Source organism: Diadema antillarum, unplaced genomic scaffold, assembly GCF_040938485.1.
Source record: "Diadema antillarum isolate AM-2024a unplaced genomic scaffold, OU_Dant_1.0 scf00000097, whole genome shotgun sequence".
Taxonomy (NCBI): domain Eukaryota; kingdom Metazoa; phylum Echinodermata; class Echinoidea; order Diadematoida; family Diadematidae; genus Diadema; species Diadema antillarum.
In genome coordinates, this window is record NW_027270986.1 from 1,714,301 (window position 1) to 1,730,459 (window position 16,159).

General features: G+C 36.7%; 1 protein-coding gene across 1 annotated transcript in view; it reads right to left on the reverse strand.

Moving 5' to 3' along the window:
• The window catches only part of LOC139718597 (scavenger receptor cysteine-rich domain-containing protein DMBT1-like), a 35,531-nt gene extending 21,584 nt beyond the window's left edge, over positions 1 to 13,947 (reverse strand). Inside the window, exons 1-8 of the mRNA XM_071630063.1 lie at positions 13,851 to 13,947; positions 11,960 to 12,301; positions 7,077 to 7,189; positions 5,199 to 5,372; positions 4,708 to 4,717; positions 2,938 to 3,267; positions 2,158 to 2,487; positions 1,528 to 1,869 (exon numbers count right to left, since the gene is read on the reverse strand). Coding sequence (XP_071486164.1) covers positions 1,528 to 1,869; positions 2,158 to 2,487; positions 2,938 to 3,267; positions 4,708 to 4,717; positions 5,199 to 5,372; positions 7,077 to 7,189; positions 11,960 to 12,301; positions 13,851 to 13,947 — 1,738 coding nt within the window. The remainder of the gene's footprint in view (positions 1 to 1,527; positions 1,870 to 2,157; positions 2,488 to 2,937; positions 3,268 to 4,707; positions 4,718 to 5,198; positions 5,373 to 7,076; positions 7,190 to 11,959; positions 12,302 to 13,850) is intronic.
• Between the last annotated feature and the right edge of the window lie 2,212 nt (positions 13,948 to 16,159).

Here is a 16,159-nt window from a genome sequence, read left to right on the forward strand (position 1 = left end):
ATATATTTTTTTTTGTTCGATAACACATTACTTAGAAGTTAACCACTTAATGATATATCAGTAGGAGGATATTTAGTCGCTTCAAGTGTACCACTAGGACCATATAAGTGGGGGTGGTATATAGATGTTAATGGAGTAACGATTACCCGTGTGTATAGTTACAATTATAATTTCTACCCCCCCTTTTTTTTTAGAGGAAGTGTTACAAGTGTTATCGAATGGTGTTAAACATGAGTATACTAGCCCATGTTAGTTAGCTAGGTCCCATACTCGCCCTAAGTGAAAGGTGAGTTGCAGAAGTGGTGTAAAAACGTACTGCAACAGTTGTAACAGTAGTAAGGGCGACGGAGTGGTTATTGATGTAAAGATATCACAGCAGGTTCATATCAGGAACCCGAGATATCCAATAAGGTACTTGTGTATGGATCTGAGAATCAAAATTCGTGTACACGAATGTGGAACTCAGTTGATGAGATATAAGTTAACGATGTTTTGAAGTTGTGAAGCCCTGAGGGTTGTTGTGTCCGAATAAACACTACAGATTGGTTGAGATACTAGATCAGTAAGTGGCATGTGTGATTATGTCTGACTCTGGTTTAACCCATGTGACACTTATTATGTTGGCTTAGCCTTTTGTTCTCATGAAAGAGCACATAGGCCTACGCATGAATGAGAACTTGCCCTTTTTTGAATTTTTCTTTTGTGCCTTGCGTAATTTTTTCCCTTTATTGACCTACCAGGGTAATAGCCAACTAAATTGCCTTTAACATGGTGTATAAACCATGAATATTTAGCCTAAAATTCAATAAGAAATATGAGCTTGACAAAGTGTTTACTTTCTTTCTTTCTTTTTTCTTTTGCTGAGTGTACCTAAATAATTATTGCTTAAAGTAATGTGTACACCTCAAAGTAAATGTTGGTATCACATCAGATTAAAATACGAAATGTGAAGCGTTATGATTCAACATGATCACTGCATAATACTACTTCATATCAAAATTATTTCATAAAGTCAGATTAGTCCTCAGAGAGCTTCTGTATGAGACAAAAGTGATCTCCAAAGACTGATTATCTATACAGCTGATTGCAACCTAAACTGTACTACATGTGAACTGCTAAGGGTATTATTTTTAAGCTAAACTCGTCGCAAGGATTTTGTTTTTTTTTTTTTTTTTAAGGCTGCAAAAGGTCTGAAAAATGAATCTAAAATGCAATGTTATATAAAAACCGGTAATACCTTCCGTAACATAGGCAATACCATTGACGACATCATTATATTAGCAACTGCTGGATTCTTGCACAAGTAAAAAATGTACAAAATGTACCTGGTACCCACAATTTGTAACGATGACCATGAAGGATCACTATCAAAACACAGGGATCCCTTGTTTCTTTTTCTGCTGCTATTCCTCTGTCCTTTACAAAAAGTACATGGAACATGTATGACCAATGTAGTGGATTAAATATTATCCTTCGTCTTAATATCTACAGAAGACATATCTGGTCCTCCTGCTTGTATTGGTGTACCTCCACGAGGATCGTCAATGTCCATGGATTGCTTGGAGTCAATGTGTGAGTCTGTCATGACGTCAGAGTAATTAGGCGGCAGTGCCCCATCACTCCTAGGCATATCGTTGGGGCTGTAATACATCACGCCATTCTGTGCTAAGGCCACAGGGTTAGTGTGCCCAGTTGGCATGGTTTGGCCGCTGACTTGAATTCCTGAAGTCGTGGTGGTCCGTGGCTTTTTCGTTGTCAAACATAAGCATATGACGATGCCAACAACAAAGACCACCAGAACCACGGCTGCAATTACTACAAGTGCAATCGCCCATCCTACCAACTCAACATGGGTCTCCGGTGGAGAAACTGCATGTAACATGTAAAAAAAAAAAAACAATCATAAATCCATTAATAGAGGGCGTTTCCCTTCCACGACTGTGAAGAAACAAGGTCAAGAAGTAAAAATACAACATCAACGACAACTGACAATCAACTTGAACATGCAGAACAATAACTGCAGAAAATGTCTAATCGTGGACATTGGCGTTAATATATGATTACTTCATGATTTTTAGGTTAGAGAATAAACAGGTGATAGAAAAATTCATTTCACTCGTTTTTTACTGTCGAAAAGAATTCCAGAGATGTTCTTACCGGTGATTGTATCACCATGCGAACAGTGGATCCCAACGTCTTCGTAATGATTGCAGTCGTGCGCACCCCAGCCATCATGACTGCAGTCTTCCAATCGCCATTCATATCCTGTGCAATAAACCTCATCCAGGTGGATCGGTCCTTCACCAGCCCCGAAGTATTCGTTTGAATTGACAACCGAATCATACCCGAGTTGACGACAGGCCACAACAGCTTCAGTTCTCGACCAGCTGTCATCGCAGATAGTACCCCACTCGAAGTCGTGAAAGATTTCGACTCGTCCCCGGTCGGATGTAGAACCGCCAACCAGACGTAGATCACCTTCTTCACCTGCACTCAACACATTTCAGAAGGAATGAAAAGAGTACCGATAGAAGGCTCACAAAACACAGAATATTATGTAAGTATACGTTTAGGTAGTCAATAGGCAACATGTCATACCTGCTATGTTTTTTGCCGTTACACTTGTTTTCTTTGGAGACATTAAATTCCCCAACCCCTTACTGCCGTAATCTTGAAGCCATACCCTCTCCCAGCATTTACAAAACAAACCCTATTTATTCAGTTTCTGGTTGTTATAAACGGAGCTTAGCTGAATATAACCATGGTTTTGGGAGATAGGGTTAGAGAGAATCAAGGTCCGTTGGATATAAGTTGGACAGAGTTAATTTTCACTCACCCTTTCGTTGACGGGGAGACACCATCTCCAAAACCTGTCTCACCCTAAAGCAATTCCACTTAATTATTTAATCCTAAGGCATACACAAGCATATCACTTACTCGTTAACCTCTCCTCCGTGCACTCGACACCAACATCCTGTTCATGGGATGTGCAGCCACTTGCACCCCATGCACTGTGCGAGCAGGCCGTCAAGGTATGTTCATTTCCCATGCACTCCACTTCACCGAGATGGATTGGACCATATCCTCTGCCAAAGTGACGGTAGGGCGTAACGACACCCTGGTAGCCGAGCTGATGGCAGACAACCAGCGCATTCTCGTAAGACCAGCTGTCATTACAAACCGTACCCCACCTCTGGTCGTGGTAAAGCTGAAGTCTTCCAGCCCAAGCACCTTCACCGTCAACAAGTTGGACGTCGCCATCTCGACCTGATTTTATACGTTGTTAGCATTAATAAAAAAAAAATGACACAGCTATGACATCACCTTTGCAACTTCTGTCTATCAATTTATTTATAGAATATTTGAACAACTAATAAATATCTTTTAAAAAACACCTTCGTCACTTCGAAAGGAAAAAAAATAGAGGTTAAATGTGTTTAAAGTTTAGAATAAACTGGTAGCTCGTGTCAAGGCAACGGATAAAGCCTTAAGGCCTTGAAGTGGTTCAGAAGTTGTGTTGAAGACAAAAAGAAAATCTTAAACGATGAGAAATCTTCTTTGACCAGAATATGATTGTGGCGTCCTGCAGGGCAGTACACTTGGACCGTCAGTGTTTATGACATATATCACTAATTTTCTAAATTGGTAAAATCTTGTCTTCTTCACATGTCTTGCAGATAATTCTTATCTCTGTCTTTCTTTTTCAAACACAAATACATAACTTAATATCATAAATTCAAAATTAAAAAAAACAATGCAATGGTAAGATGTAAATAGATTATCACTTTATCTACAAAATCAATTGTGATATTACCGGTAATACGTTTGACAAATTGCCACATGACATAATTCTTGGAAATGTATTTCTGAAACAAACTTGTTTTATTAAATGTCTTTGTTAAACAATCGGTAATGTTAAAAGTTGTGGTAAAAAAAAAAACCACACACACACACATGATTTATATCATATAATCATAGAGCTTTAAGATTGTTATGAATGATGCCTGGAAAGTTTGAAACCAAAGCATGACTGTTTCAAGCAAAATTCAATTATTAATAACAAAGAGTTGAGTGTTGAAACAATTAATGATACTGTTAATGATATAAATATTTTCAATGATAGGTGAAAATCATGTTTACACTAACCCTGCATCAGATAATCATCTTATTAATATCTAGGTCAGCATAGCCCCGATTCACCATAAACTAATAGAAATGAGATTTTCTTTATTGTAATTATAGTTATAATCATAGATATAGTTATGATGACAATACATGTAGATAATAGTATTCTTTAAGGTGCCATATTCGCAGTTGCTGATCCACTTGCTCATACATTTAATTAGTAAATTTTTTAATGAAATTGGCTATACATAGTGATTCTATTTTTTTTTAAATGGTGGCAAATCTGAAATCACTAGTTATCGTCCTATTTCATTATCATCGTTTTTGTCCAAAGTTTTAGAAAAACACATTTATAAGAGAACTATTATATTTTGAAGCTGCATGAAATTATCACCAATTCTAAATCTGAAAAAAGAATAGTACGGCTCATGATCTTTTCCTTTTCTTTGACAGAGTGGATTACGAATTGTCAATCAGTCTCATTTTAATATTAATTAGTATTTTCTTGAACTTCTACAAGGTCTTCGACACAATTGACCACGATATCATTGTACTAGATTAAGTTATCACATTGTGGCATACCTGGGAAGGCCTTTGAGTGATTCAAGAGTTTGTTAATAGAAGACAAGACTTGTTACAATTAAAGACAATAACTTAGTAATTAGAGAAGTTGAATGTGGTTTGATATTATTAGGGTCACTGTCATTTATCATTCATATCAATGAGTTTTAATCAGGTATCTTAAGTACTTTCCTTCATTGATTTTAATGAACTTGGAATGAATACAACGCGTATCGAAGCACAGGCAAACAAACAAACGCCGAAGAAAACATAATCTCCACCCTTGGCGGAGGTAATAATAGGGTTGTAATACGGAGGGGAAAAAAAATTCATTTGCATGCAATTGGGCAAGTTGCAATGTCATGTCTTCTAACTGTCACCAGATTTTTATTTCTTAGCAACATCTTGTCAATTAGTTAGATTGATCGTTGTGTTTGTTTGACCTTGTACTCCAGCATTCACTAATTTCCACTTCAAAGCCAAGATTACTAATGTCAGAGATAGAAACGTACCGATGTAGCTGGGATGACATTGTAGCCACATGTCCGTGGTGTGCCGGCAGTTGTTGTTCCTCCAACCACCGTGGGGACATTGAAAAAGTGCAACCTCGCTTCCGGTACAGCTAAGGTCAGAAAGATGGACAGGCCCAGAAATTCCAGGATTCCATCCGCTGCCGCAGACCATTCCTGGATTCAAGAAACCAAGTTGCCGACAAACAACTCGCGCGGTGTTTAAGTCGCATCTTTCTGCACATACAGTACCCCAAGTGTCACCGTGGTATATCTCCACAATACCATAGTACTGTGTTCTTGGTGATGAGTCCCAGTAAAGGCGAATGTCCCCTTCCATAGCTGCAAAATATGAATCAGTCAAAGTTTTAATGGTTATTACCACCTGGATATGGTGTGATAGGTAGAAGAAATTGATATGGTTTTTATCTCTTTATGTGCCATGATTGAAACCCCCATGTGCCACATTATTCTGAGACACCCACCAACGTAGTCATGCATTGAGAAAACATTCTGTTTTTCAAATCTATATAATTTTTATAGATTTCTGTTAAGTTGCAGACGAAGTGAGTAAAGTTGTACAGAAAATACCAAACATTGCACGGATGTAATTTGTATGGCAAATCTATAACTGATTACAGTTTATCTATAACTACATTATTTACAGTCAATGTACGACTTTTGCACGCAAAGCAGTGACAGAAACTTAGAATTTACAAACAAATCCAGTATGAAACACTGCTTTATAGTTTACTACCACATAAAATGCAAGCTGTAGATGAGAGTAACGGAATTGTGAGAAACACTTTCATTATACTGTGGCATTTGGCGATTTATCGATCGGTTTGGGCGGGCTTGTGCATTTGAGCGGAATATGCGAAGTTGGCACGCCGTCGACTGAGTCGGACGTGCGAACGTGGCACATAAAGCGTTATATAAGGTTCTCCACATTATTTCAGTGAAAATGAAAAAGATATCAATAGATTGGGACAGCATTGTTATGAGCAAGTCTGCAATGGCTATGAATGTGCATAGAGTTTGAATATCACCTCAGAGACAGTTGCTCTCGAATGCCCGAGTACACTCGGGCAGAGGTCTGTGGGACTGCGTGTTGTAGTTATTAAAATCAGCCCCTCCTCAACGGGCAAAAAGGAAAATACATAAACTTTGATGATGACGAAATCTTTTAGTAAACTTTACTTCATGTGAAAAATGGCAGTAATTCACTTTTTGCATACAAAATTAGTTAATCATTTTCTGGCAGACAGGCTTTCTTTGCTTGTTAAGATTTTTTTTCATTGGTTAGACCAGCTTACTCAAATATAATGCAAACCTGCATTCCTTACCTAGTTTCAGTAAACGGTAATTCACATTGCTGGAATTTTATTTTATTCGTATTCTAAATCAATGTCGTATTTGAACACAGCCTAGAAATATAAAAAGGGATATATATATACATATATATATATATATATATATATATATATATATGAAAAGACGTTTTTGCATTGTTTTCTTGACTACGCTGACCTCAGTGTATGAATGATGTTCTATTTTCCTCCCTGCGACTTTCTATATACCTACTGATAAGATATCATTACCAAGTGTCTTGACAAGTATTATGAAAAGGCAAATTCTGGTGTGTATTTTAGGTCTGAGCTTACCCGACTGATCCGTTAGCAATGTAAAGCAATCTATTCCCACGTCTTCGCTGTGTGTACATGGGCTGTTACCATCATCACCGTATGTAACGTTACAGTTGACGAGTTCAGTCTCATTTCCAATACAGCCCACGTGAGACAGATGGATAGATCCATTACTAGGTGTGGGAGAGTAGTACACATTGTTCACTCCGTCATTACCTAGTTGACGACAAGTTACCTCTGCTTCCTGGGGACCCCAGGTCGTACTGCACACAGTGCCCCATTCGTTGTTGTGATAGATTTCAAGTCGGCCATCTCTAGAGGTCGGACCGTCTACCAATCTGATGTCACCTTGCAGTAGATGATACAAAATTGAACTGCGATCATATTTTCATTTCATGTAATTGGTTTCCGAAGACTATTAGATTCTAATGTACATGTATTCATGTAATGTACGTCTTGGAAGGCGTTCAGGATATGTCATTGTCATGGAAGAAGAAAGACTGAAAACGTTTGTGGTCTATGAACCATTATATTTTTACAGATTTGTCATCATAAGCACTGGCTTGTATGTTTGTTTTTTTCCCATTTCTGCGGAAAAGTGGTCAAACATGGAGGTGAATAAATCTTCTTAACCTGTGCATCCGTTTTAACATAAATGTCGGTTGATCTACAAAGACTGTTCTCTGAGTCACACGCATGACCCCTGAACTTTAGAGATAGAAGGTACTCCATTAAGTCCTCAGTAGCTGTCCGAAACTGAAAAGGAATTTATTATGTATAGTGACACGAATATTAGATCAAATGATACTAAAGACAACGTTGTATCTTGCTTTTTCAGCACAGTCAAAAGCATAGATACAAGCGTTAGTATTATAACTTTGTAATCTTTTTAGTGCCTTGTTAACGGTATCTGAAACTAAAGCAGCCAATTTGGGAAGTTGAAGATTCTTCATCTTGTTCATAGTTTACTAAACACAATGAAGAAAACTCGCTCGAAGCTCTTTTTTTTATATTTATAACCAGTGAAAATTCTCAATTCAATTCAATTCAATCATAGTTTATTTCCAATCAATGAAAATTAAAACATAGTACAAAGTATACATGTCATGAAATAATATTGTTCAAACATTTGCAAAAGATTCATGTAGTATACGAGATAAATTGCATAACACATGATATAATATATACAATAATTAGAAGGAACAATGCATAATATACTTCGTGGGGGTGCGGAAATAAATTCGATTATGGAATCATTCAATTAAGGCATCTTTCTTGCATATGAGTGGTAGGGGCGGGGGGAGAGGGGAGGTTCAGACATAGGTATTATCATTCTTCCCCAGTAATCCAGAAATTTGGACGGTTGTCTTGCTCTATTGATAGAAAACTGACTACATATTTAGCACCAGATCGTTGAATTGCAATTCCGAAAATTCAGAATCTCCATCTCTCGGTTCCCATTCATACACTTAGTACACTGTCGAATTTCCAAATAAGAATTATTTCATTGAAAGTGTGCGCCATATCTGTCAATTCATTTACAACAAATTCAAAAGTTCCCTCGAGTGGGAGAGGATATCTTTCAATGTACCCGTTCCCCGCTTGTTAACGATATTTTCATATGAATTCTAAAAGTGCAAAAGCTCCATTGTTTGGAGAAGATATGCGAACATATTGTTGGGATGGCAAATATATTGTTTTGTCAAAACAATTATTCAGACCTGGAAAATTCTTTGCCTTCTTTATAGAAAATAAATATTATCAATCACAGTGTGTACCATATCGTTGAATTCCAATTCTCAAATGCAACACATCTTCTTGTGGGAGGGGGATACACCCTCCCATGTTAGTTCTTCTTCAACACTGTTCAATAATAATAATAGTAATAATAATGATAATAATATGATTTTATTTACCCAGGGCAGCCTCTTCAGTGTTGTCACTGCTCTACCAGAGGGCCCTGCTATTAGTATTTCCCTAGCGTTGCCAGGTACCCTTTATACACCTGGGTCGAGAGGGTCATAATGGGTAAAAACATATTGTCCAAGGACGTGAGCACTGGGCGGGATTCGAACTCGGGTCCTCCGATCGGGGGTCGGGAGTCTTATCCACTATGCCACAGCGCCCCCACAGTACAGAATATACACTTAACAAACTTTGGAGATCGAGATTATATGTCACTTCAATTCCAAATCTTTCACTTTACCCTTGCCCTGCTCGGTTTGCCTTCCATAGATTTAGTAAACTTCTTTGATCGACAATGTCACAAATATTCCCTCACAAATAAGTATACGAGACATCATCAAATCAATATAAAAAATATAAAAGCTAGTTCATGAATACTACAAAAATAAAAAAAAGAAATACCCAAAATGCATCATATCGCTGAATTTCAGGTCTGAAAATGCAAAATCTCCCTCTTATGGGATACCATGCACTTCCCACAGCCTCCATTGCACATACACTCAGCAAAAAAAAAAGAAAGTAAACACTTTTTCGAGGTCACATTTTTCATAAAAGGTTTTCATGAAAATCAATGTATTATATACCATGTTAAAGGTAATCTAATTGGCTTTTGAGCTAATAGGTTAATTAAAAAGAAAACTTTACGCATGAGTGAGCCATTCGTTTTTGTCCTCCAAGGCACAAAATTAAAAATTGCAAAAATCAAACTTTCATTTGCAAATGCCCTTCACGATAACATTGACAACAAAAGGCCATTTTAACACAATGAGAGACATGAATGAAATAGGAAAAATAAGTCTTTGTTCTCTTTATCTCTTTATAATCTCTAAGAAAAACAAATGGGGAAACTAAAGGGGAAAAATAAGAATTTTCTGTCAAGTCAAACTTCAAATGACATAGGGAATAATAAGCATAAAGATGATTAAATGAGCAGAATTTCTTTTTATATTTCTTTTAATCTAGTGAGTTAAGAGTCCATGTGACAATTTGAAGAACCAAACATTATTTACAATTTCTTAATTTGAAAAAAGCCCTCAAATTTCTACCATTTTTGTTGATTCTTACTTCTTCTCTTATTTCATGTTAATCTAGATTTGACATAAGATGCATTATTTTCCTCCGTTATTTTTAACCTTCATTGATCTTTTGGGCTTTAAAGATATCATAGAGATCAAAGCTTTGTTTTTGCAACTTAATTCATGCTTCTTTCTGTGTGAAATTTGTTGTTTGTTCTTATTGTTCTATGGAAGAGCACATACGCATGAATTACACCTTGTTCAGTTTTGCAATTTCTACTTTTGTGCCCTGGAAGAGGAAAACAATGGTGTTCACTCATGCGTAAAGTTTGTCATTTGTTGACCTACCAGGTTGATAGCCAATTAAATTACCTTCAATATAGTATATTATACATTAGCTTTCAGCCAAATATTGTATGAGAAATCTAAACTTGAAAAAGCGTTTACTTTCTTATTTTGCTGAGTGTATATTCCAAGTTTTGCCCTTGCCCCAGTGCCAAGTACAATAGTGTTGTACAAGCTCAATTTCTTAATGAGAACCTGACGAGACCTTAATATAATTTAAACCGTTCCCCTTTTTAGCTGAAGATCACATTGAAACTCAAGATATACATTACAACATGCTGAAATATTTGTACCGTATTTCCATTCTCGATGAATCTACTTGTGAACACTTTTGAGAATCGCACTAATTTTCTTTCTTTGCAAGCTGCCAATTTCCTGATTGTAATTTTCGCATTTTCATATCCTTATTATCAAATTGACACGGCTGAATGTCATTGAACATCTTATCTGAGAGATAAAAATAGATGAAAGTAACGGTTAAAAAGACAGAACGAAATACACAAAACGTTTGCCAATTTGTGGAGAAATAGACAACCTTAATCTCTAAAAATGTGATGGCGATCTGAAGATCAGACAACATTTAGAAATTAAGAGGATGTCGAAAATTCGGTATTAAAGAAAGCAATAATTAAACATGAGTAATAATAAGATTTTATTCTCCCCTATGAAAAACTAAGGATTAGTATTATAGATTACGATAAAAAGGTCAAAGCATACAAATACGGCTCTGTGACTTGGAGGTTCGAAAAAGGAAAGAATTCCATTTATTCCAGTTAATCCATGTTAAACATTACTTAGCCGTGCAAAAAAAAAAGTAATGATAATAATAATTTTCCTAATTACAAGGATACAGGTTAATATGGCCTTGCAAATAGATAAACTAAAAATGTTTTTAGTGGTTTTTTTTAGTTTCTCGCTCACATCGCATACAGTGTGACATCGGGACTAATATTTACTTTTTGGACCATCAAATCTTTCTGAATCAATGAATTAACGTTTCCACTTCCTACATGTCTGCAAAGAATTCCTTGCCCAAGGAAAAAAAAGGACGATTCCTACTGTGAAGCTCTCTTTGTGAGGGATGCTCACATCTGTGACCCTGCATCGCAAAACCAACAAAAAGTCGCCAGACATGGATTTTTAGTTAAGATCAGATTCTAAAAGAGCAGACTCTAAGCTTTAAAATGATGTCTCTAAATTCAAATGGACTCTCTTAACCTATCCTGATATTGGAATGAAAGCACACACTCTGGAAAGAACTGAAAAAAGAGGCTCTGAGGCACAGGGTCTAATAAAAAGCCATGCTAGCTGTGCGATGAATGGAACAAAAAACAGGATGTAAACCACCGGAGCAACAACAATGAGGGGATTGTCAGATTAAGCTGAAATTAAAGATACTTTATCAACATGTTCTGTTCATGAATAATGCCAACCTTCACAGCAGTAGCATTATCATTTCAAAAGTTATTAAAAGTTGGAAGTGAAGGGCGTGGACAGGGTTTTTAGAAAAAGAAAAGGGGATTCTATAGGACGCACCTAATCACACTATTCTACAAAAAAAAGAAAAAACCGTTTGGTATTAAAACTAATAAAAACACAATTTCATGTTCGTTTTATGATCCTAAACTTTACTGTAATAAAGAAGGAGATTCCCTCTTTCAGAAAATATGAAAAACTCAAGATTGGCTGGGCTGACCATGGATTTCACCTATTTTCGGTCCTCACACAAAATCATTGCGTGTGACTTTTTGTTCGTTTTGTGATGCACGGTCACATTTCATTAGATTCTTACCTTCGCTGTGCTCTATAAAGCATCTCACTCCCACATCCTGGTTATGTACGCAGTTATCAATACCCCAGCCATTGTGTTCGCAGTCCGTTAGCTCTGTTTCATTCCCGCTGCAGCGTACGTCATCTAGGTAGATAGGCTGAGTCGGTGATCCTCTGCCAAAGTACGCATACGGAAAGTAGTCGGTGGCGTTAGCAAAGCCAAGCTGTCTGCACACGACGGATGCTTCCGCGATATCCCAGGAGTCACCACATACTGTCCCCCACTGATAGACATAAAATATCTCCAAGCGTCCTTCGTGAGGTCCCAAACCATCAACTAGACGGATATCGCCTATTTCTGGAGCTACGAGAAGTCATTGAGAAACATGGAAACCCTCGTGTTACAGTAGTGCATTTTAGATTTCGTTTTTGCTAAAAAAAAAAAAAAAAATCTAATGAAGTTCAAGTCACCAAATTTATGACAGGACAAGACCAAGTATTCCGTCCGTCCAGATTTCCCAATGCTTTTAAATTCTATGTGTAAAAGACTTTATTATAGAGTTAGACCGAACGTGGTTGGAGAAAAGTGTAGTATTACATATCACAGATGATAATTTGCAGGTGTTTTTTTTTTTTTTTTAGGTTTGACACCTACATGATCTCTCTAACCTTTATATCACACAATGAATATGTACACGGTCTTAAGTGTCGAATAAATCAGGATTAGTATGTGTCGTGTTTGTTTGTTTGTTTTTTGTAATGCATTACAATACCCAGAAGAGGAGGAGAAGTTCATTTTTCAAATTAGGTCGATTCAAACCTGGCTCCAATATCACTAAGTAGAGTTTCTAATCTTTCATAAATGATAAATGTGACCCTGCATCACGAAACTAACAAAAAGGCGCCAGACATGGATTTTTAGTTATAAAGGGCAAATTCTGAAAGAGCATACTCTCAGCTTTAAAATGCTGTATAACTCAATTCAAAAGGACTCCCCTTATCTATCTAAATACTGAAAGAAAGCACACACTCAGGAAAAGTGTGAACTGAGAAAAGAGGCTCTGAAATGCAGGGTCTTTTCAAGAGCCTAATCTTTACCATGCGGTGCTAGCTGTCCGATGAATGGGACAAAAGCAGGATGTAAACCACTGGACCAACAGCAATGAAGAGATTATCAGATTAGGCTGAAATTAAGTATGTGCTGTAAACACATTGTGTCCATGATTAATCCCAACTTTCAAAGCAGTAGCATTTATTATACCTTCAAAAGTTATTAGACATGAAAGTGAATAGCGTGCAAGGGGTTATTAATAAATAAAAATGGACCTCTAAGACATACCTGATCATTTTACTCTCCCCCAAAAAAGGGTTGTAGAAAAACTGCTCAAAACACACTTTTCTATTCATGTTATGATCTCAAACTTAAGAATAATGTAAAAGAGGGATAGCTCTTTCAGAAAATGTGAAAAACTCAAGATTGACTTGGTTAACCCATTTCACCTATTTTAGTCCTCACGTAAAACCAAGGGGTGCGACGTTTCGTTCGTTTTGTGATGCACGGTCACAAATGATTCTTGATGTACAGATATGAGCGCAAAATGAAAAGAAAATGTTTATGTGAGCGTATGTTTACCAGTTCCACTCTGCTCAGTCACAATGCCCCCCTTTTTAATGTCCCAGCTGAATGCTCCATTGTCTGAATAAAGGAACTACGATAATCCCCCGTATGCTTACCTTATACGGACCAATTGATTGACGATGTCAGAAGTCTAAGTGATTCCGAGAACATACCACCTACCAGTGATATTTTTTTCTTCATCTTACGGTTCGAAAATACTAAATTCGGAAGCTGCCCTTCTCACAAATTCGTTATAAAATCATCAAAGATACAATGACTCCACTACAGCTCTTACCAACATCGGCGAACGTCATCTCATAAAGAAGCCCCAGAATCCATAGTTTGACTATAGGGCTACGAGAGTAGATCCATGCTTTGACACACAGCGACATTTTTGTGTCTCCTCAACAATCCCGCTCCTCAATCGCGAGTTTATCCTTTTACTCTTTCAACTACAAGCTATCATACTGCCTCTATCTGAGGCGGCAATTCATATTTATGTAGGCAAAACTTGATATAGTGTGTGTTTTCAGAAATATTACTCCTTATCTATGATACCTTGTGAATAGACTTTGAACTCGGTATGTATACAGGTAAGAGCTGGTAAATTATTGTGCGCTGAAGAAATGAGGTTCTTGACAGGGACGTCAAGAAAATGAGGTTCTTGAGGAGCGTCTTATCATTCAATTTGAAGCAAATGATTAACGTACAATCTGCGTCACGTTTAAAAATAGAGTGAAAATTAGTATTATGTATTTTACAATAACTTTGTTTTCATTTTAAATCATATGGAAACATTCAAAAGATGACATAGCCTCTAGTAGAGACAAAAACGTCGTCAACATCTCTTTAACCCCTTTTTATATGTACCGTTGGATATAACATAATGCAAGATAAACCAAGAAGTATTGGCAGGGGATTAAAGTTTCTCTTTCTCTTCTTACTGCAACCACTTTGGGTTGCAAAAATAAAAAAAGATTGAAGGTTATTCATTTTGCGGTATACAAGTATAGATCCACCTGTTAATTCTAAAATTTGAACTCGGGCTTCATGAACGAAAAATGGCAGGAACATATTATAGGCGTTATATAGATCTTCAAACAAGCATAAAAGGAAGGTTGATCAACGCCTTCAAAATTAAGAAAAAAAATTCGACGACATTGAAACTGATACAAGGAACATTGTAACCGTCTTGTTTGTTTATTGCTATCTTATTGGTTTACTTTTGCGAAACTATGTGATATCACTGTGTGTTTGTTTGTCTTTAATTTGATGCATTGTCATTGTGTGTTTAGTGTTGGGGCGCTGTCGGTACTCGGTATCATTAAAGGGGATGGCTAGCAACTGATCAGTGTGAATCAATGGAAATACTGGGCAATGTGCTGGGGGATGATTGTTCTAATCCTTGTGGGATTCAATTAAGAGTAAATTATCTTTTGTTGTGTGAAAATTATTTGCTTAAGAATGGTCTCATATTCAAGTAATGTGCACTTTAATGCTTCCAGGTTAGCATGCCTGTACAGTGACAGGGCGATCGTTAACGATTAACTGCACATTACATGAATATGAGACCATTCTGAAGCAAATAATTTTCACAAAACAATAGATATATAATGTACTCTTAAACGACTCCAACAATGATTGGAACAATCATCGCCCAGCATTCCCACTGATTGCCACTGATTAGTTACTAGCCATCCCCTTTAAAGAATATAATTATTATTATATATCGTTGTCGCTGTGTTTTTTTATGCACTGCTGATTGGATCTTACAACTTAAAAATTTCTTGAGTTGAAAAGCAAAGAATAAATGAACACAGAACAATTACAGAACCTGTAAACAATCATAACTTTATGCAAACCTTAAAGAGTTGTGTACTATACCCCTTTCTCCTTTCTTCAAAAATCTATTTCATTTTCCTCATTGAATTGATTGCACGGAGTACGAAAGTGATCGCCTGAAAATGAAATTGAACACTCCAAACAAGCTCATCGGGACTATCACATGACTTTGTATCGCGTGAATTTGAATGCACTAGTAGGAACTGCAGTGCTAGCATTTTTGAAATTGAAAGCCAAATCGTCAATTTGATTTGACGGAAACGAAAAGCTCCCCTAAATGAAATTGATCTCTCGGATTCTGAATGTCAATGCTCGAATATTTTTGCGTGCGTGCGCTGTGTGAATTTCAATGAACATTCATGAATGGGATATGGAAAAAGTAATTGAAATTGACCAGGAAAACTTATACAACTTATTAGCAGCAGGGGGATCATAAACATGGTCGTGATGGTAGGGGTGTATTGACTCTATATGTAATGACAACCGATAGACACCATTGGGCGTTGCTGTGTTCTATTAAACCCTTCATAGACTTTCGGGCTTCGGTCCTCTGACAGATCTACAACATAGAATATACTTTGAATAAACAAATTTGTACACTGGTTATGCAACACAACAATGTACATTGATGTTTATTGATTGTCGATATATGGCCATATATACACTCAGCAAAAAAAGAAGAAGATATTTTTATGAAATATTTTGATAAAAATAGATGTATCCAGTACCATAATTCATTTGGCTATCGAATTAGTAGGTCAA